General features: G+C 42.1%; 2 protein-coding genes across 2 annotated transcripts; one reads left to right on the top strand and one right to left on the bottom strand.

Annotated features, from left to right (window-relative positions):
• Positions 1-4,822: 4,822 nt before the first annotated feature.
• On the top strand, positions 4,823-5,224 carry LOC146350176 (histone H2A-like). Its single transcript, XM_084841782.1, has one exon. It carries the CDS (start codon positions 4,823-4,825, stop codon positions 5,222-5,224), a length of 402 nt encoding a protein of 133 aa, XP_084697908.1.
• Positions 5,225-10,278: 5,054 nt separating this feature from the next.
• Positions 10,279-22,680, bottom strand: NMS (neuromedin S). Its single transcript, XM_084845523.1, has 10 exons — positions 22,560-22,680; positions 20,867-20,922; positions 20,500-20,550; positions 19,334-19,393; positions 19,202-19,228; positions 19,059-19,112; positions 18,153-18,227; positions 16,607-16,642; positions 15,062-15,103; positions 10,279-10,329 (listed from the first exon to the last, which is right to left on the bottom strand). The coding sequence occupies exons 1-10, from the start codon at positions 22,678-22,680 to the stop codon at positions 10,291-10,293; spliced, it is 561 nt and encodes a 186-aa protein (XP_084701649.1). The 3' UTR covers positions 10,279-10,290.
• Positions 22,681-23,858: the final 1,178 nt, after the last annotated feature.

The following is a 23,858-nucleotide window of genomic DNA, read 5'->3' as shown; positions in this document are numbered from 1 at the left end:
TCTTACACACACACTATGCTCCTTAACCCTGAAATACATTCACACAGACTATTCCCAAGATACTTAAGAAGAGCCATGCTGCATCAAACCAAGGGTTCATCTAGTCCAGCATTCTGTTCACTCAGTGCCCAACTAACTGCCTGCAGGATGCCCACAACTAGGACATGAGTGAAATACCACTAGAATGCACAATAACTTTCTGAATGGTACCAGGGCTGCTATCATTCACATCAGAAAATTACATTTCAGCTATAAACCAGCGTGGTATAGTGGCGACAGTCTTGGACTGGGAGCTGGGAGATCTGGGTTCTAGTCCACACTCGGCCATGGAAGCTCACTGGGTGACTTTGGGCCAGTCACAGACTCTCAGCCCAACCTACCTCACAGGCTTTTGTTGTGAGGCTAAAATGGAAGGATTGTGTATACCACCTTGGGTTCCTGAAAGAGGAAAAAAGGTGGGATATAAATGTAATAAATAAATAATAATAAATAATGAGACTGATATTTAAACAAGCTAATTCTCTCACATGTGGAGCATGGCTCAAATAATCAAGTCATGATTTTGCTAAGGCAACAGTACCCCCTATGCTACCCTGCTGCCCTCAGGTGCAGTGGAAGATCCTGTCCCATCACCAATGTTGAAGTAAGATTCAGCTGCCATTCTGGTTGGCTTCTGTTCATGGAATGGAGGGCATCTTGTCTTTTCCTTCTTGGGCTGCCCTGTTAGGTATTCAGACAGAACAAGTGTGACCTTCAACAAAATGTTGCAGTGTGGAGTGTGCCAGCCAGCTCTTCTTGTTGGATACTCCATTCCATTCCCCTTCCCTCCCACCCACTGAGCATTCTATGGCCACTGACTATGCTCAGTCCTCATTGGGCTGTTTTGGAGCTGCTGTTCCCCTCCCTCCGTCTGCTGTTCCCCTCCCTCCCTCAGGTCTTTTCCCTAAAGAGTTTTACAAATCTTGGGGTTCTCCCAAGAATTCTTATATCACCCTCTTGTTTTTCAGTAGCCCTGTTTGTAGCTAAATAGAGGCCATAACTCATTATCCAAGTTTGCTATTAGTATATACAAGTGGAGCCCTACAGCGAACTTTTTGTAATGTAGAGTGCTTCTGCTTATGATTCTGTCCTATTCCTGCTCCCTTCTGGTTTTTGTCCCCTCTTCCTAAAGAGCAGTCAGTGATCTGTGCCCATTGACCATGCTCTGCCCTCATTGGTCTTTTCCCTCCATTTTGGGTTCTTCATTTCTGGAGGGGTGGAGTATACACACTTGTACCCAGTCCCACCTACATTAAAAGCATTGATTTCTCTTTGATGTCTATGAGCAGATACCATTTCTGTCCCTGAGGACATTTTAAAATAGCTAGTGTGAACCAGGGAATTACCTATCTAGACAATTAGAATATTCTGTCTACCTTTTTTTTTTTTTAAATCTCCATGTGTCTCTTCCTCTGTTTTCCTTTTTCAGCCACTCAATTCTATTCCTTTCCCACTCAGTTTTCATCCCCTGCCCCGCAACACTCCATTCATTACCTTTCCCAATAAATTTCCAGGATTTTTTCCCCGATACTGTCAACATTCTGTGGCATTGAGTAATCATCTGGCCATTGTTGGGTTTCCTTTTCTGGGACCCCTGTAAACCTCAGGATTACCCTGATCCTGCACATACCTGCTTCTTGCATATGGGTGGTGCAGTTTTGGCTACATTGTCACAAGCACAGGAAGAGTTGAATCTGATATAAATGGAACAAGTGGGGCCCTGCAACAAAATATTGCAGTGTTGAGTGCTTCTGTTTGGAGTTCCAGCCACCAAAAGTTTTCCCCACTTGTTTTTATTTATTCGGCAGAGGGGGGCACTTGTGCCCAATCCTAACTACATTAAAAAATCCTAACTACATTTCTTTACTGATGTTTATGGACAGCTAGCTCTGTCATCCCTGGAGGCATTTAAAACATAGCTTTTCCATGTGGATGACTGTCACAGGGTCAGTTTCCTTATCAGGACAGAGAATGGGAGATTTGCATCCATTTTATTTATAAGTTTGTTACATATCCATTAGAAATATACAAGCTGAGCATGGGGGAGCCAGGCCAGAGTGACAATACTAGTCTTTAATGCAAGCATCAGTTCCCACAAACAGCTTGGCCTTAAGACTCCACAAGACTCCTTTTTGTCAGCCCATTGCAAAATGTAAACTTCAGTCTCTTCAAATGGCAACATTGCAGCTTCTAAACTCTTCCTCTACAGTTCCCACTCAAGAACCTAGCCTGTATTTTGTAGCCACTGGCCATCAGAAGCCATCAGTGCTAATATCAACAAGTGTGTTAATGTCATCAATGCCCATGGAAGGAACATCATTAACTATTAGCTCTCCAAAGGCTAATTCCAGCCACTGTTTTATTGATCTATTTTGCATTTTGTTGTAACTTTTTGTATTTTGTGTTTTAATATGTTGCATACTGTTCCATTATCTGTTGATCTGGTTTATAAATTATATAACAAATAAATAACTACTGTCTAAAGAAAATGTTATCTCACTTTGTACAACCCTAACTACACACTTAGGATGGGATCAAGTGTGCTCTGAATCAGGGTGTAAGAGATTCTTCCTTCCTATACAGTTTGGCAGCACCAACTTGCCTAGTTGTACTGCCAGCTGTGTATATTTGGCTTGAAAGCAGCACCTCTGCGAAACTACAGTGAATCAGATTAAATAAGCAGGTTGGAATATTTGAGAAATGGCATCAGGTAACTGGCCTGTTACAAGAGAAAGTAGTTTATTAGAGAATCCTGAGGCCGCTCCATAGTGTGCTTGTTTATCTCCCTAATTGCTATACATGGAGGGTGATTGACTCAAATTACTGAGGTGAGTTCAGCTGAAAGAGAACTGCTACTGATTTTGTGAAGGCTGAGGGTTTAAAAGAGAAAAAGCAGGAGGCAGGTGACACTTGTAGGGGAAAGTGTCTGTGGTGCTCTTTGATGGGTTCTGAAAGCAAGGCTTTAGTTTATGTCTTATTTCAGTATGATAATGTTATTATAACACTCAGTTGGATAATTTGGTTTCTTAGTAAAAATATTTTTTCTGCTATTGGCACTGTAAGTAAGACACAGAAGGAGGAATAGACAGTACTGGGACAAGAAAAAGAAAGATCTGGCTGGTAGGTACAGAAGATTTTCCACCATTTGGCATACCTAACCAAAGAGTAAGTCTCTGTAAATAAATGACTACTTACTTTTACCTTATAAGGAGTTCATGGTGACTGATACTATTATTGATCTATTAGTGACTGGTTTACTTTAATGTAAGCTAGAACTACTTACCTTTCCACTGTAATAAGGGAACTTGAAACTATACTCAAAATTAGGCTCGCCAGGGGGACTTTGCCCAGTGTTGGTGACTATGTCTCCTGACTACTCTGAGGCCCTAGGTGAATGCAGTAAGTATTCTTACTTACTGGACCATCAGTGGTCCTTCACCCATGCTCCTTCCCTGCTTGTTGTAGAGCAAAAATAGTGTACTGTAGCCCATAGCAAATTGGAAAGGTGAGCAGTGCTGAAGAAATGAGAGGAGTGATGCAGTGGCTGCATCTGCTCTCAGAGCACTTAAAAGTACAGCAGGTACTTTTAAGTGTGAGAGGACCTTATCTCAAACATGTCCCAGTTCTGTGTGTGTGTGTGAGAGAGAGCGAGAGAGGGAGAGGTGGGGGTGAGGATAAGCAAATTATATAAACATCGGCTCCACATATGTAGAAGACTTTGTAAGGGGTCAGTGTAACAAAGGGGGATCCTATAAAATGCAAAGTGATACCAAACTTGTGTAAGTACACAAAGGTTGACTGAAGGTATTCCAGTTCCTAACATGTTTTGTGCAGATTGGACTTCTTCATGGGAAAATTGTTAATAGAAGTTGCTGGAGAGGGTGGGGAGGAAGGTTATGAATGTGTATTTTTCTTTTCTAACTAACTTTACTGACTACTAAGTAGCTACCACTTGTTGTTCATGTCCTATTGGGTGTGACTTTACTAGACCCTGATGCTGGATTTCTTAAGAGAGGTTTATTTGTTTCAACATTTTGGTCCCATCCTTCTCTAAGGAGCTCAGGGAGACTCTCTCTCTCTCTCTCCCTCCCCCAGCCCCTCATTCTAAGATTGCAGCAAACTAATGAGGTAGGTTAAGCTGAGGGATAGTGACTAGCCTAAGGAATGTTGTGGGTGGACAGAAATTTGAATCTGGATCTCCCCAGTCTCAGTCCAATAACCACTATATAACACTGTCTCTTGAGATACTAGGGGTGCAATCTTATATATGTTTAGGCAGAAAAACATCCTACAATTCCCAGCATTCTCCAGCCAGCCTTTTCTGCCTAAACATGCATACGATTGCACTTTAAGGCTATAGTTTCCTATACCCACTTACCTGGGAGTAAGCCCTATTGAACTCAGAGGGACTTACTTCTGAGTATATATACATAGGATTGTGCAGGATGATATCTTAGACATATGTAGAATCCTGGTACTCTGGCCTGCAATTGTAGAACTCATTTTGGTGGCTAACCAAGCTTGTGCATCTGTTTGAAGTATTGTAGGCTCCTATATTCTTGGGTTAACTTTTGTGGGCCAAAATTAAGGTAACTGAGAGTTTTAAAGTAGTTTTTTTAATCTGATATTTATATTTGTATTGAATCAGCTGTTACTTACCCTGACTTGATGGAGGGAGCAGCTGGTCATAAACTCAAGAAATTAAGCCTACCCCTGACTTAAGAACCTGTTGTTAAGTTGCTCTGTAACAATTTTCTTTTGTGTTTTCTCTACAGGTGTCAGAATGTCTGGACGTGGCAAGAAACCTGCAGAATCTAAGAAGAGCAAGTCTACCAAAGCTGGTCTGCAGTTCCCAGTGAGCCGCATTGGGCGGTACCTGAGGGAGGGTCGCTATGCTCACAGAGTAAGCCCTGGAGCCTCAGTGTACCTGGCAGCCGTGTTGGAATATCTGACTGCAGAGATTCTGGAATTGGCAGGAATGGCTGCTCACGAAAACAAGAAGAAGCGAATTGGGCCACGGCACATTCAGCTTGCAGTGAGGAATGACGAAGAACTGAACAAATTGTTTGCAGATGTGACGATTGCTCAAGGAGGGGTTTTGCCCAGGATCCAAGCTCAGCTTGTCCCCAAGAAGACAGTATTGCCTAAGGCAGCTGGAGAAGATACTCAGTCACAGGAATTCTAAAGCCTGCTACATGATGCTGTTTCTTACAAGGCTGGTCTCAGCTAAAGCTAGTAATATTTATAAGAACCTTCTCTTTTGGTAATGGGTAGCCCAAGAATTTGTATACAGTCTAATGTAAAATACCTTTAAATGTTTTCAAATATGATTTTTTTAAAAGTTAAAATAAAGGTCAATTCTATAATGTATTAAGATATTTCATTTTTTGAATTGGGTCAGAGGTGTAGCAGTTCTGCATGCCTTAGACAAAGTCAGTAGGGGCATGAGGGCCAAATCTGGCCCTCCTGGGTTCCCAAACCAGCCCTCTGGGCTTCCCTGGATGGCCACACCCCTTTCCCCCAGTTCCACCCTTATCCGCAGCTACCAATTTTTTGGTGGTTTTCTAGCTTTTGCGCCGTTTCTTCCTCAATTCTAAAAGGTTGATGTGCTTTTAGCCTAAGGCTTAGTAACTGGCCAAAAGAGCTTTAAGCTAGAATATGCTGGTGTTGTGTTTTTGGTCTCACTCCCTCTGCCCTCAGCCCACTCACCACTCGAATGCAGCTCCCAAGAGCTTCTCGGGAATGGAATTTGGCCCTCAGGCTGAAAGAGGTTGCAAACCCTGACTTAGTGGTCAACTGTTGTGGGATAGGGAGATGTTCTATTCTCCAGATACTGGTATAGGTGCTGGAAGTATATATGCCATATATGTTGACTCCCCCCCCCCCCTGTTCACCAGTGGTTATGCTTTATAATTTTTCTGCCATCTAGCAGTAAGACCTTCACAACTACAGAAGGTATGCACTTGGGCATAGCTAGCATATTATTAGGCTAACCCATAAGAGTGAGACAGACAACACCACAAGTGTGTCACTCAACTTTATGAGTAAAATTGTGGACAAGCTCTGGATTAAACATTTGGTGGAAAAAATTGTTCTAGGGCCCAGTTGATGGACTACTAAACCCTGGGTCAAGATGCTCAATGTGAATTGAAGACTTTATAACTGGAAAAATGCAAAAGTACTCCTTGGCTTAAAGTCTGTCCTCTTTTCTTCTTCAGTTTCAAAAAATCAGCCTTCCATCAACCTGAAATGTGGAGTAAGCTATTCTAGCATCAAGACCATACCCACTAAAGTGCCCTATTAGTAATCCTGAATCAGAGCTTTTGTACCCTAGTTTTTATTTACTCCCAGTTAGCTTTACAGATGGGGTCTAATTAACAAACTGTAGACTTCCTTGCTTTGATAACCTACTCCTGGGTGGATGGAGTTAAGAGCTACTATGGAGTAGTAGCTCTAACTCCTTCCCAGGAGGTGGGAAATTATTTTGCTTCTACTCTTCTTGCTTTTTGTTTATGTGAAGTGGCTATACCTTTTAGCCCATCGCTTCACTTTGGGGCCATCTACACAGCACCACTTTCAACCTTCACTCTGTCGTAACTGCACAGCATTGCAGCTGCAAATTAGCTTCTACTGCGGTACATACATGTTTTACTGCAGACTTCTCCAGTGGGAAAATCATCTGTGCCCTGACACATAGCCACTGAAGCAAAGTAAACTGCAGCAATTGTGCTGCCCCTTTTTTAACATTATATTTAAATGCGCAGCTGCGCAGGCACATGAGGGTGGGTGTGCGTCACTTCAGGTTTTAGTGGCTGTTTTGTATTTTAGGGGTTCTTTTGTGATGTCTGTCCCTTGTTTGGCAGTTCTGCAGCCCAAGACTGTTACGATTGTTTGCCAAGGCATGTGCTCTTGAGAGGTACATGCCTACCTATCATTCTAAAATGGTGGCTGGAGCGGAGTTGGTCCTGGACCTTCTGCTCTCCTGAGATGCCCTGGTCCTTGGCCAATGACTCCAAAGCAGTTGTTGTGAAGATATGAAGCTGTGCGAAAGAAGAAATGAGCACACTTCCCTGTGCCTCTGTAATTGTGTAGCTGCAGAGGAACGGGGAGGAGTGAAGGGGTATCGCAGAATGACACAAGAATGACACCTACCACATGCCCCCACAAAATGCAAAGTCGGTTCAGGGAAGGGACAGACAGCTCGCAACCACGGGAAACCCGCAGCAGCAAACCAAAAACATCACAGCAGAATGCATCTTTGGAAATCTGCATTTTCTGGGTGAAAGCCATGGTTAGGCTGTGAAGTGGTGACTGCGTCATATGTCCCAAAGGACCTCAAATTGTAGTGGCCCTGGAGTAGATGGAGACTAAGTGAGTGAGTGTTGTTTGCTCACTGAATACATAAATGGTTAGAACTACAATCCTTATTCCTGACACTAAGGGTTGTTTCATACATTACATTCTGGCATATCTGCTTACCTGCATATATAATGCACATTTGCAGATGTGTGTATGTTACAGCACCATTGTGCTGAGATTGGCTGCTGCTCCCTGCCTCATGCTCAAATTTGTGGTACTTGGTGTCCCAAACAAATGCCTATCTCTCATGACTGCTTTCTCCACACCACCATTCTGGTAATTGCCTTGGAGTGAGACTGATTGCCTTGCAAACATATCCAGCAGGTATTGGCCCAAAATGTGGTTTGACAAAGGTGGAGCAGCTCTCATGGCTTTGAAGAGAGGGACTATGGGTATCTATTTCTGGCACTATCCAATATGAAATACTCTTCCTCTGACTTCAACTGAATTTGCTTCCAGAGAAGCAAATCTCTTAAGAATCACAGCCTTAATGTGCACAGTTGGTAAGGTGATGGCTGACATTGATGGAGATGATATATTTCAGCTTGTAGCTTCACCCCCCCCATTCAATTCCTCCCCCTCTTTTAAAGCACAGTGTAAAATACCTTTAATAAGAACTTTCTCTTGAAATCTGTGTGATAATGTTGAAGCAGTGCTTAGGTGTGAAGTGGTGAATTCATACAAGAACCATGCCAAGATGGAAGTTTCTCGCACATAAAATCTAGAATTTCATCAGCTTTATCTCACAGAGATCTGGAATATTTTTCAAGATAGAGTATTTTGAACCTCAGGCTAGGTTTTAATGTACTTTTACACTTGATGAGGCTGAAATTTCATTTTGCTATCCCACTGAAAAACAGCAGGCTTCTACCTTGACAATTACAAAGCATGGCTGCCTCATGTATACATCTGCCAGGGAAACATTAAGCATCTGTTATATAGCCGTTCTTTTTTTACTGCTGCTTTTAAAAAATGTCTTCCTCTGTTCTGCTCCTCTTTAGTAAGTGACTTGTGCCTCACTTGCTCAAGATTGGATTCTATGACTGATGATGAACATAACACACCTAAATGTATTTTCTAGTCATTACTTGGGTATGGGGAGTGCAAAAAGGGGAGATATGCTCAAATGCAGAAGCAAGCATAATTTATGGCTGCAAGTTTATTATATGTAAATGTATACAGTAGAGTGTCTCTTAAGAGAGGACTAATCATAGTCAAACATTTCTTTTCATAGGATAAATTAATGGAGCAAGGACAGTGGTCGACCGATGAATTTCATCTTCCATTGAAGTCTGAAATAAATTACAAAAGTCTAAAATACGTTTTGTCTTTGAAGGAATATAAATATTTACAGTATTGTTCAGTCACCTGCTGAAGCCTTCCCTCTCAGGTGTGCCATGGTGAGCAGAAGTGCTCCTAATGCTGATATGCCCTCCTGTAGCCAGACATGCACTTACAACATGCTACCTGTTGTGCATGTAGAGGAGGTACTGGATCAGCCCCTTCATTTTTAGGGCAAGTGTGTCACATTTGCCAAGCAGTAAACCAAGCAGTACTATAAAATATTAGGATCTGTTCATAAACAGGCATAAATCCAAAACAAATAACCCTGGGGAACATTAAAGGAGGGATGAAGAACCGCACAAGCAGTGGGCCAGGTTTAGCCCATGCTCCCTTTGAATCTGGCCTGTAACTTCCCCTCCGTACTGACACAAGCAGCACTCAGGGTTAGAAAAGAGATCCCATTGGCACCCACAGGGTCCCCCCCCCTGCCCAAGTCTCACTGCCGTACTGTGCTGGGTGACTTTGTCAGGGAGGGAGAGATGAAGGGTGAAAAATGGGTGGCCCTGCCCATTGCAGATCTGTCCCTGCCTACTTCTTGGCTTCAGCCCTGTCTACCCGCAGTATGTGGCCCTCGACATAAAATAGGTTCCTTTTCCCTGCCTTAAATGCTAACAAATATAGTGAGATCATCTAAGTGGGTGGGTGTACAATATAAAGTAAGAGAGAAAAAGTTTTTAAAAGGCAAAGAAGTTCAAAAGACAGCAGGCATGTTGCACTGCTACAGAGAGCACAAAGGAACACAAGTGTAGGTTTTCAACCTCCACTCCTGATGATGAATACAGAAGATATGGCAATATGAATAATGGCTTGTAGTTTGGATTGTTAACTACATTGTGTGTGTGTGTGTGTGTGTGTGTGTGTGTTCGTTCCCTCTTTCTAATACCTGCTCTATAGAGACCCTTGTACCCACACAGAACTGCTTATAGGCAGTAGCCCCAAGTATGTTCAGAACACAATAGGGGTCTTATCAGTAATCTTAGTTTTGGGGACCATTTTATTCATATAAACCCTGTTGTTCAAATATCTTTATGGCAAAAAATGACCCCCTTAAATATTAAGGTTTCTTCTACCCTGTCTGGATACAAGGAAGTTCTCTCTATTTATAGAAAATGCTTTTATCCAGTTCAAATAATGTTGGATTGTGAAACATGTATGCAGATGGGGGTGCTGAAGCTGTGCATAATGTTTCATATCTGGCACATGAAACCCATGTGCAATCCCAGTCAGAAGATGGGCAGTGTGACCTTTGATGGTGCTGATCACATGATTGAAGAATGGCGGGGAAGGGGACTAAACCCAGCTTCCCCTGCCCCCAGACAACTGTTTGGTGCTGTTAATTATGAAGATACAGACCACTGATTGGAGAATAGTGGTGCATGATAAATGCACAAAGGAGCAGCATTACACATGTGAATTGCTAAAGTAGGCTTGTACAACAGGCTTGTAAAAATACTGTCCCCACCCACATCCATGGCAGAATTTACATTAACACTTCCAACAGAGATAATTACTGCTATATGTATAACCAAAAGTCACCTTTTGAATGGCCTATTCACCTCCATTATCCACAGTCCTTCCGTTCCTAGGCTGAAAACGTAAAATGCAAATAAATAAAGAAAACTTGTACATTGGCGTATCCCTTATGAAATAAATAAAAATAAGATCTTTGCTCTAGGTTTACTACAAAAGTGAGCCATTAGAAAAGAATGCATGAAGATTTGACTTTGTAAGTACATCAGGTACTTCTGTAGTTTGAAAGGAATGGATTTACAAAAGAGCAGTTGGTCACCAAGCAGAACAACTGCTGAACAATCTGACTGGCTGTCAGGATGTTTTGAGTTTGCTTCAGTAAAGGATGTGGGCATGTGCTTAACTTTAATCCCTCCCTCTCTATGCTGCTCTGTGCACAGATGCCTCCTAATGCTGCTGCTCCCACCCCCACCATCAGCATAACATTTGTTTCACTGAAACCATAGGAGTGGAGGCAATACCATGCTAAACATTCTGCACCTACTTAAAGCTGCAAGCTCAGGGCTCTGATAAGCCAAGGGCAATGGAGATAAAACCTTGTGTGAGTGTTCCCTGCATTGGTGCATTCCCCACCCCCCTTCTTGTTAAGGTTTCTTCCTCAAATGGTCAGACACTCCCGGATCAGGTAGCAAATGTGATGCCATTATGACACTTTGTGGCCAATAAGATCTGGCAATGTGATGATGTCACGGATAGTTAATGAAACCTATTGAAAGTGAAGGCAATGTTTCCTAGGCTGCTCTTGCAATTGATCCCAGCCATCAGAGCACTGTTTACCCTCACTCTAAATGACCAAACACTTTCAGTCTCTTTTGGAGCAACTAAAATGTAACTGAAAAAAGGGCAGCTTTTTTAATGAAAAGTGGCCCTTCCCCCTTTTTGCTCAGTCCTAGGGCTGTGTTTCCACCAGCGATTACTCCGAGCCAGCTGCCTGTTGAGGTCATTAGGGTTAGATGATGTCGTGGCCATCCACCACCCACCCTGGAGCTTATCCGGGGAAAACTGGATTTCCTGAGACTGCTTAAAGGCCAATTATTTTCCTCAAGCCAGGTTGTGCTCAATGAGGCTTCTCTCCCAAATGCCCACATCGGAAGTAATTCATTTCGCCCACTCTGTTAGAGTGATCAAGCACAGAACAGGAGAGAAAGATTGGGGCTTGTTAGGCAGCTTCTCCTTCACTTGTTGTTGTTGTTGTTCAGTCGTTCAGTCGTGTCCGACTCTTCATGACCCCATGGACCATAGCACGCCAGGCCTTCCTGTCCTGCGCTCTCTCCCGGAGTGTGCTCAAGTTCATATTCATTGCATTGGTGATGCTATCTAGCCATCTCATCCTCTGCCGTCCCCTTCTCCTTTTGCCTTCAGTCTTTCCCAGCATCAAGGTCTTTTCCAGAGAGTTTTCTCTTCGCATTAGGTGGCCAAAATATTTGAGCTTCAGCTTCAGGATCTGTCCTTCCAATGAGCACTCAGGGTTGATTTCCTTTAGGATTGACTGATTTGACCTCCTTGCAGTCCAGGGGACTCGTAAGAGTCTTCTCCAGCACCACAGTTCAAAAGCATCAATTCTTCGGCGCTCAGCCTTCCTTATAGTCCAGCTCTCACAGCCATACGTTACTACTGGGAAAACCATAGCTTTGATTAGACGGACCTTTGTCGGCAAGGTGATGTCTCTGCTTCTTACTATGCTGTCTAGGTTTGCCATAGCTTTCCTCCCAAGGAGCAAGCGTCTTTTAATTTCATGGCTACAGTCACCGTCTGCGGTGATCTTGGAGCCCAAGAAAGTAAAATCTGTCACTGCTTCCATTTCTTCCCCTTCTACATGCCAGGAAATGATAGGGCCAGATGCCATGATCTTAGTTTTTTTAATGTTGAGTTTCAAACCAGCTTTTGCACTCTCCTCTTTCACCCTCAACAAGAGGCTCTTTAGATCTTCTTCGCTTTCTGCCATTAGGGTGGTATCGTCTGCATATCGGAGGTTGTTGATAATTCTCCCAGCAATCTTAATTCTGACCTGTAATTCATCCAAGCTGGCATTTCTCATGATGTACTCTGCATATAAGTTAAATAAGCAGGGTGACAATGTCGTACTCCTTTCCCAATTTTGAACCAATCTGTTGTTCCATGTCTGGTTCTTACTGTTGCTTCTTGACCCTTGTACAGGTTTCTCAGGAGACAGGTAAGGTGGTCTGGTACTCCCATCACTTTCAGAATTTGCCACAGTTTGTTGTGATCCACACAATCAAAGGCTTTAGCATAGTCAATGAAGCAGAAATAGACGTTTTTCTGGAATTCTCTTGCTTTCTCCATCATGCAGCGAATGTTGGTGATTTGATCTCTAGTTCCTCTGCCTCTTCGAAACCCAGCTTGTACTTCCGGTAGTTCTCGGTTCGCATACTGCTGAAGCCTAGCTTGTAGGATTTTGAGCATCACCTTGCTGGCATGTGAAATGAGCGCAATTGTGCGGTAGTTTGAACACTCTTTGGCGTTGCCCTTCTTTGGAATTGGAATGTAAACTGACCTTTTCCAGTCTTGCGGCCACTGTTGAGTGTTCCAAATTTGTTGGCATATTGAATGCAGCACTTTAAAAGCATCATCTTTTAGGATTTTAAATAGCTCAGCTGGAATACTGTCATCTCCGCTAGCTTTGTTGTTAGTAATGCTTCCTAAGGCCCACTTGACTTCACTCTCGAGGATGTCCGGCTCAAGTTCAGTGACCGCACTATCATGGCTATCAGGGACATTCAGATCTTTCCTGTATAGTTCTTCTGTGTATTCTTTCCACCTCTTTTTAATCTCATCTGCTTCTGTTAGGTTCCTGCCTTCTTTGTCCTTTATCATGCCTGTCTTTGCACAAAACGTTCCCTTGAGATCTCTGATTTTCTTGAAGAGATCTCTAGTCTTTCCCATTCTGTTGTTTTCCTCGATTTCTTTGCACTGTTCATTTAAGAAGGCCTTCTTGTCTCTCCTTGCTATTCTCTGGAACTCTGCATTCAGTTGGATATATCTTCCCCTTTCTCCCTTGGTTTTCGCTTCCCTTCACTTGTGCACATAGGATATAATTACTTCTAATTTTCACCTTCCTTAGGGAGAAAGGGGGGAGAGCCGGGAGGGAGGGAGCCTCTCTTATTGGTTGAACAGCCCCTGCCACTCAGATGACACTCACTCCAACCCGCCCTCCATACCCCAGAAGTATGTTAGGAGAAGTGGGGTGATGCACACCCCCGAGGAGCCTTGCCTGGACCAAAAGCAGCTCCTAGAAAAATGTGAGTAAGCCAGTCTTTCTTTCTTTCTTTCTTTCTTTCTTTCTCTTTCTTTCTTTCTTTCTTTCTCCTTCTGTTGTCGTGGAAACAGGGACTAGGTGTGACTAAAGCTGCAATCCTAAACACACATATTAGGGAGTAAGTTCCACTGAACTCAGTGGGTGTTTCTTCTGAGTAAACTGAAAAAAGTACTGAAAATCTATCACCACCTTTGAGGGACTATTTTTCCCTGTGAAAGTGGTAAGACTTTTAACTGATGAGGGTGGGCAGAATAAACCTGTGAGAAATTCTTATAGGGGAACTTGGCTTACCAGAAGTTTAGATGAGGGGGCTATATTTGCTCTATTTTTACTTTTAAAAACTCCTTGTGGCCACTCCAAGCAGCTGAGTCTCTGCAGCCTCCTAATCATGTTATGGGGCCAGAACACCCATGGGAATGATGCATCAATCCCATGGGTATCCTGGACAAGGACATGTGTCTGGGAGACTGCAGAGTGCTTTGCAGCTGTTCAGACCAGCCATAAGTGTAAACACAAACAAAAATAAACTCCACAACCATCTCATCTAAAACTAAGGTGACTCAAGCCAAGCCCCTGCCCAAAAGTTTCTCAGAAATTTCATCCGCCCCAGTGTCTGGGGGTATTTCCGCCCCCCACAAATTGCTCTGAGTGAACATGCTTTGGATCTGACTTCAAGTCCCACTGAATGGATGGAGCAGATTAGTTGCAGCTAACTCAAGTTCCTTTTGGTGGTGTCCAATGTTAGTCTAACCTCAGTTCCATTCATTTCAATGGGTCTACTCTAACACTGGACACAATCCTTTGTTTTCAATGGGAGGGAGTGATGATTAATATTAGCTGACTTGTGGTCTTCAGTAAAATACATTTTAATTTATTTATTTGTATAGACTGCTTTGTTCCTTGAGATTTTTAATGACTGGAATTCCCTAGATATTTAGTTATTTGGGCTCAGAAACATATGGATGGGGTGGGGGTGGAGAAACCCTCTTAGAAGCTATAGTGAGTCCACAGTAGAGTCTGGTTACCACTTTTAATATGATATATCTATTCATATTTTGGGCTGCAGGCCTCTGATGAAAATATAAAATAAATATGAGAGAGCTTCAGATATTGGGCAGTATAGAAATGTAATTAAATACATACATACATACATACATACATCATTAGGCAGTATCCAATGCAGCCCATGTACCAGCAGGATCCACTACTAGTGCAAGTTGTTTTGTTTTTAAACCTGAAATGAGCAGGAATACTTGTTTTTGGAACAGGGCAGGTCAGCAGAGGTTGCAGAAAGGAGTTCTGCTGATGGTCCCGATCTGGAAAGGAGCCTTCCAGAGGTTGCTTTTCAAACTGTTAGTTCCCCATTCTGCTTGCAGTGGATCCCACTGGTGCAAGGGACTGAATGGGAGCACAACAGCCCTGTATTAGTATTTTTTTTTTTTTTTGTATCAAAAGAGGAAACTGTGATTCAAGGTGTGTTTTCTTTATAAAGTGAGAAGAAAAATTAGATACCCTGAAAAGAAAAAAGGGCCGTCCCAAGGCATCCAAACCATCCTGTAAGATAAAAGAAATAAAGCAGACTTTATAAAATGTTTCTGAACTTGATAAAGGACAGGAGTTCTCAAATTTTATAATGGGCCCTTCATAGAGACAACAAATCACCTGTAATGGGCTGTGGAATTCCAGGGAGGAAGAAGATCCTGCAGCAGGCAGAGCCAGAAGAACTTTCCTCCCACCAAGAGAGGTTTACTATAATCCTCTACATGACTACTCAGAAGTAAGCCCCACTGAGTTAAATGGGGCTTGCTCACAGGTATTGTGTTGAATTCTAGATAAAATAGTGATGACAAGAAGTCAGTGTCCCCAATCCAGGACGCAGATCTCCCCCTTACATGTGTAAGAGATGCCTAGGAGGAAGGGGGATGCCTCCCACCTTCACTAGCCCCCACCCTTCCCATTCTGAAAGCCCCCATCCAGAGATACGTGACTGCAGGCACCTCCTTCCCCCGCTGGATGTCTGTTTTGGTGGGAAGTGTTCTGCAAAGGCATCTCTACCTGCAGATGTCTGGATCATGTTTATGTTGGTACCAAAACACTGCAAGAAGCAATTGCATTTTTAAAAGATACAAATTGTGTCACTTGATTGGCATCAAAATATGTAAAATAAAGTTTCAGAAGTGTTACATTTTCCCAAACTAAAGATGTGCAGTTAGAATGCTATGAATATGATATGTAAAGGCCTGGGAAGTTTCATGAGTTGATTAGGGATGTGGTTTGTGGGGGGAGGCAGCACCTCCCGCTAGCGTATCCATCCTCTGCATCCTCCCACTACTCTTGCTTCAGCCACTCCCAGCATTCTCATTCCCCAAGCTTTATCCCAATTTAGTCATCATATCAACTCTCCAGCCAATTCCCTTCCCCTGCTTATCAATCCTACACTCAACCCATCACCACCCCTATTCCTCCATCCTGGTGGGCATAGAACAGAGCCTTCCCCAACCTAGTGCCCTCCATATGTTTTTGACTCCAATTTTCATCAGCCCCAGCCAGCATGATGCATGACAAATGGACAGGGATGATCAGAATTGTAGTCCAAAACATCTGGAGGAGTGCACCTGCATGCACACACACATACATTGGTTCCCTGCCTTCTGTTTTTTTGATATGCTGAGTAAGACAGCTCACAGTTTGACACAATAACAACACAGAGACCTGGTTTGCATATAACGGCAACCTAGAGTATGGGTTAAGTATGGGTTGTCATTGAATCGTGGGTTGTTGTTGAATTGTGGTTGTCGTTATGTGCGAACCCTATGGTTTAACTATTGGTTGTTCATCATGAACAATCCAGGAAGAGAACCCATGGTTTGTTGTTGGATTGTGAACTCTGGGTTATTCCTGGTTAACAACCCATAGTTAAACCATAGTACAGGATTCACATGTATCAACACCCCATGGTTCAATCTATACTCTGGGTTGTCATTATGTATGAACCTGGTCACTGTTGGAAACTGGCTATAATACGTAGACATAATAATGCCAGCATTTTTAGCCTACCTTCTTTGTGAATTCTGCAGCAGCGACTTGTGATTCCTGCAAGGTGATTTCACATGTTAATTTCATCATATTTAAATGCCTGTTAATTTGCAACCTTTCAACAGAGGTTAGGAGTTTGCAGCAATACAATGACCTGGTTCACACATAATGACAACCTACAGTATGGGCTGAGTATGCATTGTCACTGAAGTGTGCATTATTGACTTGTGGGTTCTCGTTATGTGCAAACGAATACCCATAGTTCACAACCCAACAACAAACCATGGGTTCTTCTCTCAGGTTGTTCATGGTTAAGAAACCATAGTTTTTTAGAGTGGCTGGATGCAGACAAAATGATAACCCATGTTTCAACAACAAGCCACAGTTCAACGACAACCCACACTCAACCCATACTCAATCCTTGAGTGTCGACTATCATGTTGTGTGAACCCAGTCTCTGGATTGCCATTACGTGCGAACCCATCCACTGTGTTATACTAGAGCATTTGAAAAACAGGCAATGTTAGGAACAGAAAGAGAATAATAAACATTTTGAATTTGAGGCATTTATTTCACCAAGCTACATATAGAATGCATGCTTCAGACCGAAATGACACAATCATGCTCTTGAACAAAACACAAAACCTCAAATGGAAATATCCTAGATTTGGTTTTTGAGAATACCATTTTCTTTCTGCTCAATTTTTGTTCCTACCACACTCTACAACAGCCTTCCCCATTCTGGTGCCCTCCAGATGTTTTAGAATTCAACTGCCATCAGTCCCAGTCAGCATACTCAATGGTCAGGAATGCTGGAAGTTGTAGTCCAAAACATATGGAGGGCATGAGGTTGGGAAAGGCTGCTCTACATTTTTCACTGAGTTTAACCCAGTCACAAGCCATAGCTGGTAATTTATATAATTGCACATGTTTTGTTTTAGGAGAGTGCCTATGCTATACCCAGGCTTCTGTGGATGTCAGTCAGTGACTTCAATTCCAATTGACTTCAGTCAATTGTTCCATCAGCTAAGCATATTCCTTAGTGGTATGGTTCTGTGGGCACAATCTCTTTGCAAAATTGTTTCAGAGTTTAGCATTCATGACTAGAACAGGAGTGATATCGTGGATTTGAAGCCCCATGGACAGGAAAAATGTCACTACTATGTTCTATACCAGGGTGGACCAGTTGTAGGCCAAAATATCTGGACAGCCACCACTCCCATAATCACTGCTGATGTCAGTGGTAGGCCAAAACATCTGGAGGGCCATAAGGTGTCTACTCATGGTCTATGAAGTGCCTAGCACTAGTATTAGCTTATAAGGCTAGTCACATCAGCATTTACTGTTGTGACTGAGTTTAAACTTTAGAAATGAGGTATGAGAAAAGCAATCATGGAGAAATGGCAGAATTTTAAAAAAGGAGAGAAGGAAAGGGGAATGAACAATGATGGTGGTTTTTTACCTTACTAAATGTTCACAATTTGATCACTGGCACAATGGCTTTAAAAAAATCAGTTGAAATGAAATTTTAGTGGCACCAAATACTATGGAAGAAGCAAATGCATACTGGATCAAGGAATCTTTCCATTCTTCTCTCAGAGAGCTTTGGAGCAAGGCTCATCAAAGCATGCACAGGGAACGACTATAACAAAAAGATGTCATGAAAATGAGTTTTTATTTTAACTAAACATTAACATTCTAAACATTAGCTTTAAAAATTTCTAAAGCCTAGACACCAGTTAGCTGGTCTGGACAGCCTGATGTTCCTAATATACCAAACCAACTTATTTTAACACAAATGAATTCATTAGGATTGGGTCATTAAAAAAACAAAAAACAAATTCTGAACTAAGCTGGTAATTTTATTTATTTCATACATTTATATACCTTTTCTCAACAAAATTATCAAGGCAGTGAACACAACGGCCACAACACTAAAATATAACAATAAAATGCAACAATAAAACAATCATTCTACTGAACAACAATAAAACAATAACTCTCACTGACTGGGTCAGTCAGTCACCTGAGGGAAAGCCTGTGTAAAGAGGTAAGTCTTAAGGAAACATCTAAAAGTCAAAAGGGACTGGTATCTAAAGAACTTCTAGAGCTTCACAAGGAGCTTGCATTCAACTAATGAGCTTTAAAATTTTGCTTCTTTGTTGAGCTGAGCTCCAAGTCATACCACTAATTGCTTTTGATACTAAGGGGAGCTTCTGCCATTGCCTATTATCTAAAGCCCCATAGGGCTGATTAAACTAGTTTTATGGTTCTTTAGATACTGATCAATTAACATAAAATATACCGTACAGGGGAAATCCTGATGTTTTACTTTATTTACATGGTTTAAGGTTAGGTATGCCGTTTGTGGACTTAATAAGTATATTGAAGACATATGAAATACTATTGTATACTGTTCTATACTATTCTGTATGTTATAATGTATAACATGTGATTATGTTAAAATACTAACCCCAGCTTTAAGTGGATATGTGGGCTCTTGAGCTCTGGAGTAGTGAAATAAAAACTGCATAGAAAGAACTATTTTAGTATGTTTAGTATTGTTTAGGCAAAAAAACATTATGCACATAAAGTCTAAGGAAATTAAATACTTACTCTTTTATATATTTCCTGATTATTTTCCTAGTGAGGATAATGATGATATTAGATTTCACAAGAATAGATTATTACTTCACTATATCAATACTGTGGCAATGCTTGCAGGGAAATAAAATAATCAGTGCTTACCGCATCTATCTGCAGGCTATTAAACATGGAGTTACAAAGATCCATAACAGAACTGGAGAGCTACAAGACAAATACATATTTTAAAGATAGGCATGACAGTGGTGTTAATTGACAAGATCTTAGAAATAAGAAACACATGTTGATGTGTGTGTGTTTTGACACAAATAAAAATTTGAGCTAATTATATTGATGTCAATTGAAAAAACAACAACTTTAAGTGAAAACACTACTATGGCTAATCAAATCTAAAACATTATTCTCAGAAATAGTCAGTCAAGCATCCATGGCTGACTGATAGTAAATCTTTTACAGTTGTCTCCACTTAACAGCACCATGTCTGAATGTGGCAATACAAACAAAATATTAGGACTGATCCTCATCCAGAACAGCTTCAAGTCTGAAATACACAGAGGCTTTCATCTCTCGTCTGCAGTATAATACTTAAGCACACCCAGCAAACCTTTTACTGCCCTTTAGTATAAAATTCAATAGGAATGATTAGTAAAATACAAGGTAGCAGAATCACTTGATCATTAAAGTGAGAGATGTAAATCTATCACTTTATAGATTTATGATCTATATATTTGTCAGTAGTTAACAAATCAATATGGAGTTACAAAGATCCATAACAGAACTGGAGATCTACAAGATGAATACTCAATATAATTGAATATAGATGTTCCTCTTATTTATATCTTAGCACTTGCTAACTACCCTTTTGTATTCACAATCAGGGGAACTAAATATGATTTTTTAAAGTTTTATTTCCACACTATCAACAGTGTATATTTCTTTGTGTAGTGGTGGCTAAGTCAATGTTTCCTTATATCAGGAGCATGGAGCTGGGTGGGTAGGCGTAGACATTTCAGTTGAAAGATCTGAATAAATCATATGTGCACCCCAGGCATTGACAGCAAGCATGTTTTTCTGGAAGTTACATTGCACTGAAATTGACTGCAGTGATAGTCATCCACAAACCATTTAAACTATATTATTTGCTTTAAAGGGGCTTACAAGGAAGTGCACCAAATTACTTATTTGTGGCTTAGGCTCTGTACAAACCGTTTGCATGCATTATCTTGAATCTTCAATCACAATGGCTCGTGACAGTCTGTGTTACTGTGAAGGCTCTAAGTGATTCAAAATTAATTACAACATCTTTTTACCTGGGGTTGATCAGACAGTTCTGTCCACTGACTGAAACACAGTGCCAATCTCTAAAAGAGAAGTTAAAAAATTAGATAGGAAAATCAGATGAATATTTGAGCCTGTCATTTAAAGGAAAGTTTATCACTGGTTTTCTGGTATCAGTAACATTCTCTGAAGACTTTTTTTTAGCTCATATATACATTACATTAGTACATTTTGTTCCTACAGCCAACATCAGGATGCAGGAACTCATTTTTACAGTTACATGCATGCGCGAAACCACACCAAGTGACCTTGCCTCTATAACAGCAGTAGAATTCATGCTTTCTATGGGATTTCACATTGTTTTGATATGCAGAGAAGATTACTTAGAAGATTATATACCTTGCTTTTAGGAATATCAGATTCACCTAGATAGCCAGCAAAAGGCTGAGGAAATCCTGTTAAAGGAAAATAGTAGGCAAACATTAGATATACTAAAACACACCTGCCGTCAAAGCAGAATTATCATGTAGAAAATACACAGTCCTAAAGAAAACTAGGGCAAGTCCTAAACTACAAGGTACAAACAAGGCACTTTGGCATAAGACACTTCCAAGACTTAAATCACTGCCTTTTGTTGGGACTTTCAACTTGGATTTAGGATTTTTAAAATATTACTCTACAAAAGAAATGAAAGTTATCCCCCCCTTAATATAAAAACCAACTTCCAGATTGGGATGATAAAAACAAATCGGTAATGGTGCAACTGGAGATGAGTTACTGAGAGGGAGAGAGACCAACATAATCTAGATATCACTTCCCCCACCCCAAACACACACACCTTTTCCACAAATATGCACACATGCTGAAGTTTGATTTTTTAATCTGTGGCTTATCTTGTGGCTCAGTTTTGTCTGGGCTCTGTGCCAATTAAATGTAACACCCTGCCTACAGAGACGACACTGCCATTCTAGATTCAGCACTTTGGATAGCGCCACAGGTGGCGTTTGGTTACGAGGAGTCTCTTAACTGCATTCCAGTGCTTTTAGCCCTCTCTGCCCATCTCTAGAGCAAAGGTTTAGCGGTTTTTACGCTTTAAGCGATTGGCCACCATGTAAGTCCCCCCTTTTCAAAGTTTACTTCCAGAGAAGAAGCTGGAGGAGGAGGCCTAGTTGCAACCCATACTTCACCGAGGCAACAGATTGTATCCCTTTCATTATTAGATTAATAAATCTGGAACAGCAACACTTCCCAAATCCTCATCCCTACACATGCGAGTATCCTCACTTCACACACAAAAATGCATTCAATGTGTGCTGCGGGGAAGGGACGAAATGTAAGCTGTTAACCATTCTTAGTTTAACTACTGTCTGAGACATCGGGGTTGGGCTCGATGGCCTTGTAGGCCCCTTCCAACCTTACTATTCTATGATTCTATGACTACTAAAAATTGGTTTAGAGTGCAATCCTATGCATGTTTCGACAGCAATATGTCCTGAAACGCCCAGCATTCCCACACTGGCTGGGGAATGTTGGGAGTTGCAGGACATTTCTGTCGAAACATGCATAGGATTGCACCCTAAGGGTAGTTATTTGTTTGCTTCAGTCTTCCCCAACCAGGTGCCCTCCAGATATGCTGGACTGGAATTCCCATCATCCACAGCCAGTACAAGCATACTGGTTGTGGATGATTGGAGTTGTACTTCAACTCATCTGGAGGGCACCAGGTTGGGGCAGGCTGGTTTAGTACAACTGATGTTAAAATCAGAGTTCAGCCTATGATTCTGAATGCTAAAATGCCAGGGGAGGGTGGAAGAGGTCTCCTGAACTCCCCTTTTTAGACGTTAACTTCGATCAGCCTTCCCCAACCTGGTGCCCTCCCGATGGTTTGGACTTCAGCTCCCATCAGCCCCAGCCAGTATGGCCAGTGGTCAGGAATGCTGGGAGATGTAGATCAAAACATCTGGAGGGTACCAGGTTGAGAAGGCGGTCTTAGAGAAACAAATCAGCCTTCTAACTGATCAGACAGGATACCTGCAAAATATTCATTGTTTTTAATTTGTATTGCATGATAAATACGGAACTTGCATCTTACCGGAGGTGAACGGTCCAGCGCAGATGCAGTAGATCGCAAAGAGCAACGGAAAGGGAAGAGGGCGCTGTTTCATTTTCAGCGGCCAAGACAGACTCAGATTCCTCTGACTGAACTTCTGCATCTTCCCTCCAAGTCAACCAGGCAGCCAGGTTACTGGCCAGCCTCAGTCTGACGAGTTCGAACTCAAGAGGTGTCTTTATTAGTAACAAATTGGTGCCCTCTGGAAGGAGAACCAATCAGCGCCTTGCAGGAACCTCGTTTTCTCATTAAACGTCCAGCTGCGCCTTTATTTAGGAAGCAATTTCTTCCTGGCTAATGCTCAGGGCAAAAGCAATCTAATCTCAGCAGCTAGTCAAGTCTCCAATGCGTGTTTCTACATTAAGTAAAACCCCCTCAAAAACCCACATTCTTTCTGGAGCTTCCTGCTTTCTGTTTCTTTGCGGGATGAGGAAGGGCTTCTTTACACTGCAGCCATGTGGTTTGAACTGGGGGAGTGCCCTCCTCCCTCCCTGGCATGTGTGCAAGGGGGGGGGGAGTTTTGTTTTCGTAGCTTAGCTTCTGCTGTACTGTTTTGTTGCAGCCCACAAGAAACCTCAGACTGACTTCAGAGTAAACATAAAATGTAACATTGTGCTGTAAGTCTGCAACCCTTGGCACGCTTATGTGGGCGTAAGCCACATTGAACACAATGGGACTTGCTTCTGAGTAGACATAAGATCACCCTGTAAGTCTGCAACCCTTGACACACTTACTTGGGAGTAAGCCTCATTGAACTTAATAGGGTGCTCTGAAACAACAGAGGATGTTGCTTCTGAGCTTGGTGGGGTGGGGGATCAGATGTATCTCCCTTCGTTGCAGGGAGGCATTTTACCTTCCCTCCAATTGAGAAATGCAGAGGCAGAAGATGCGATCGGCAGGAGATTCTTGCCCTTGCTCCTGTCAAATCTCATCCTGACTGCGCCCCCGATAACTGAAAACAAATGCCCACAGCAGGCAGACACAGTGGTTCCTTCTGCTACTGGAGAATTTCACAGGGAGGTCATGGCACTCCTGTTCCATGGGCTGGAAAAAATACCACCTTTTTTGCATTTGGGGAAATGCACACGATAGGCTGGAGGAAATGGCTGGAGACACCCTGGAGGGTAATGGCGAGGCCCACAAACTTCTGAGAGAGAGTCATCGCAATAGCAGGATAAAAGCTCCGTGTGATGAACCCCAATGAAAAGAATGAAAGATCCTTAAAAATGTGTAAGGGAGATAAAGGCCAAGGGAACCATGTCCCCAAAGAAGACAAGATCT

This window comes from Heloderma suspectum, chromosome 3 (genome assembly GCF_057233095.1).
Source record: "Heloderma suspectum isolate Gila_16-S chromosome 3, 16-S_ref, whole genome shotgun sequence".
NCBI classification, from domain to species: Eukaryota; Metazoa; Chordata; class Lepidosauria; order Squamata; family Helodermatidae; genus Heloderma; species Heloderma suspectum.
This window is presented reverse-complemented; position numbering and strand designations above follow the sequence as displayed.

Coding starts and splice junctions, on each gene's coding strand:
- LOC146350176 (XM_084841782.1), top strand. CDS start 4,823: ATGTCTGGACGTGGCAAGAAACCTGCAGAATCTAAGAAGAGCAAGTCT.
- NMS (XM_084845523.1), bottom strand. CDS start 22,680: ATGCAGAAGTTCAGTCAGAGGAATCTGAGTCTGTCTTGGCCGCTGAAA. Junction 20,551..20,866: donor CTGATATTCCTAAAAGCAAG/GTATATAATCTT, acceptor CTTCTCTTTTAG/AGATTGGCACTGTGTTTCAG. Junction 19,113..19,201: donor ATCAGGAAATATATAAAAGA/GTAAGTATTTAA, acceptor CTTTCTATGCAG/TTTTTATTTCACTACTCCAG.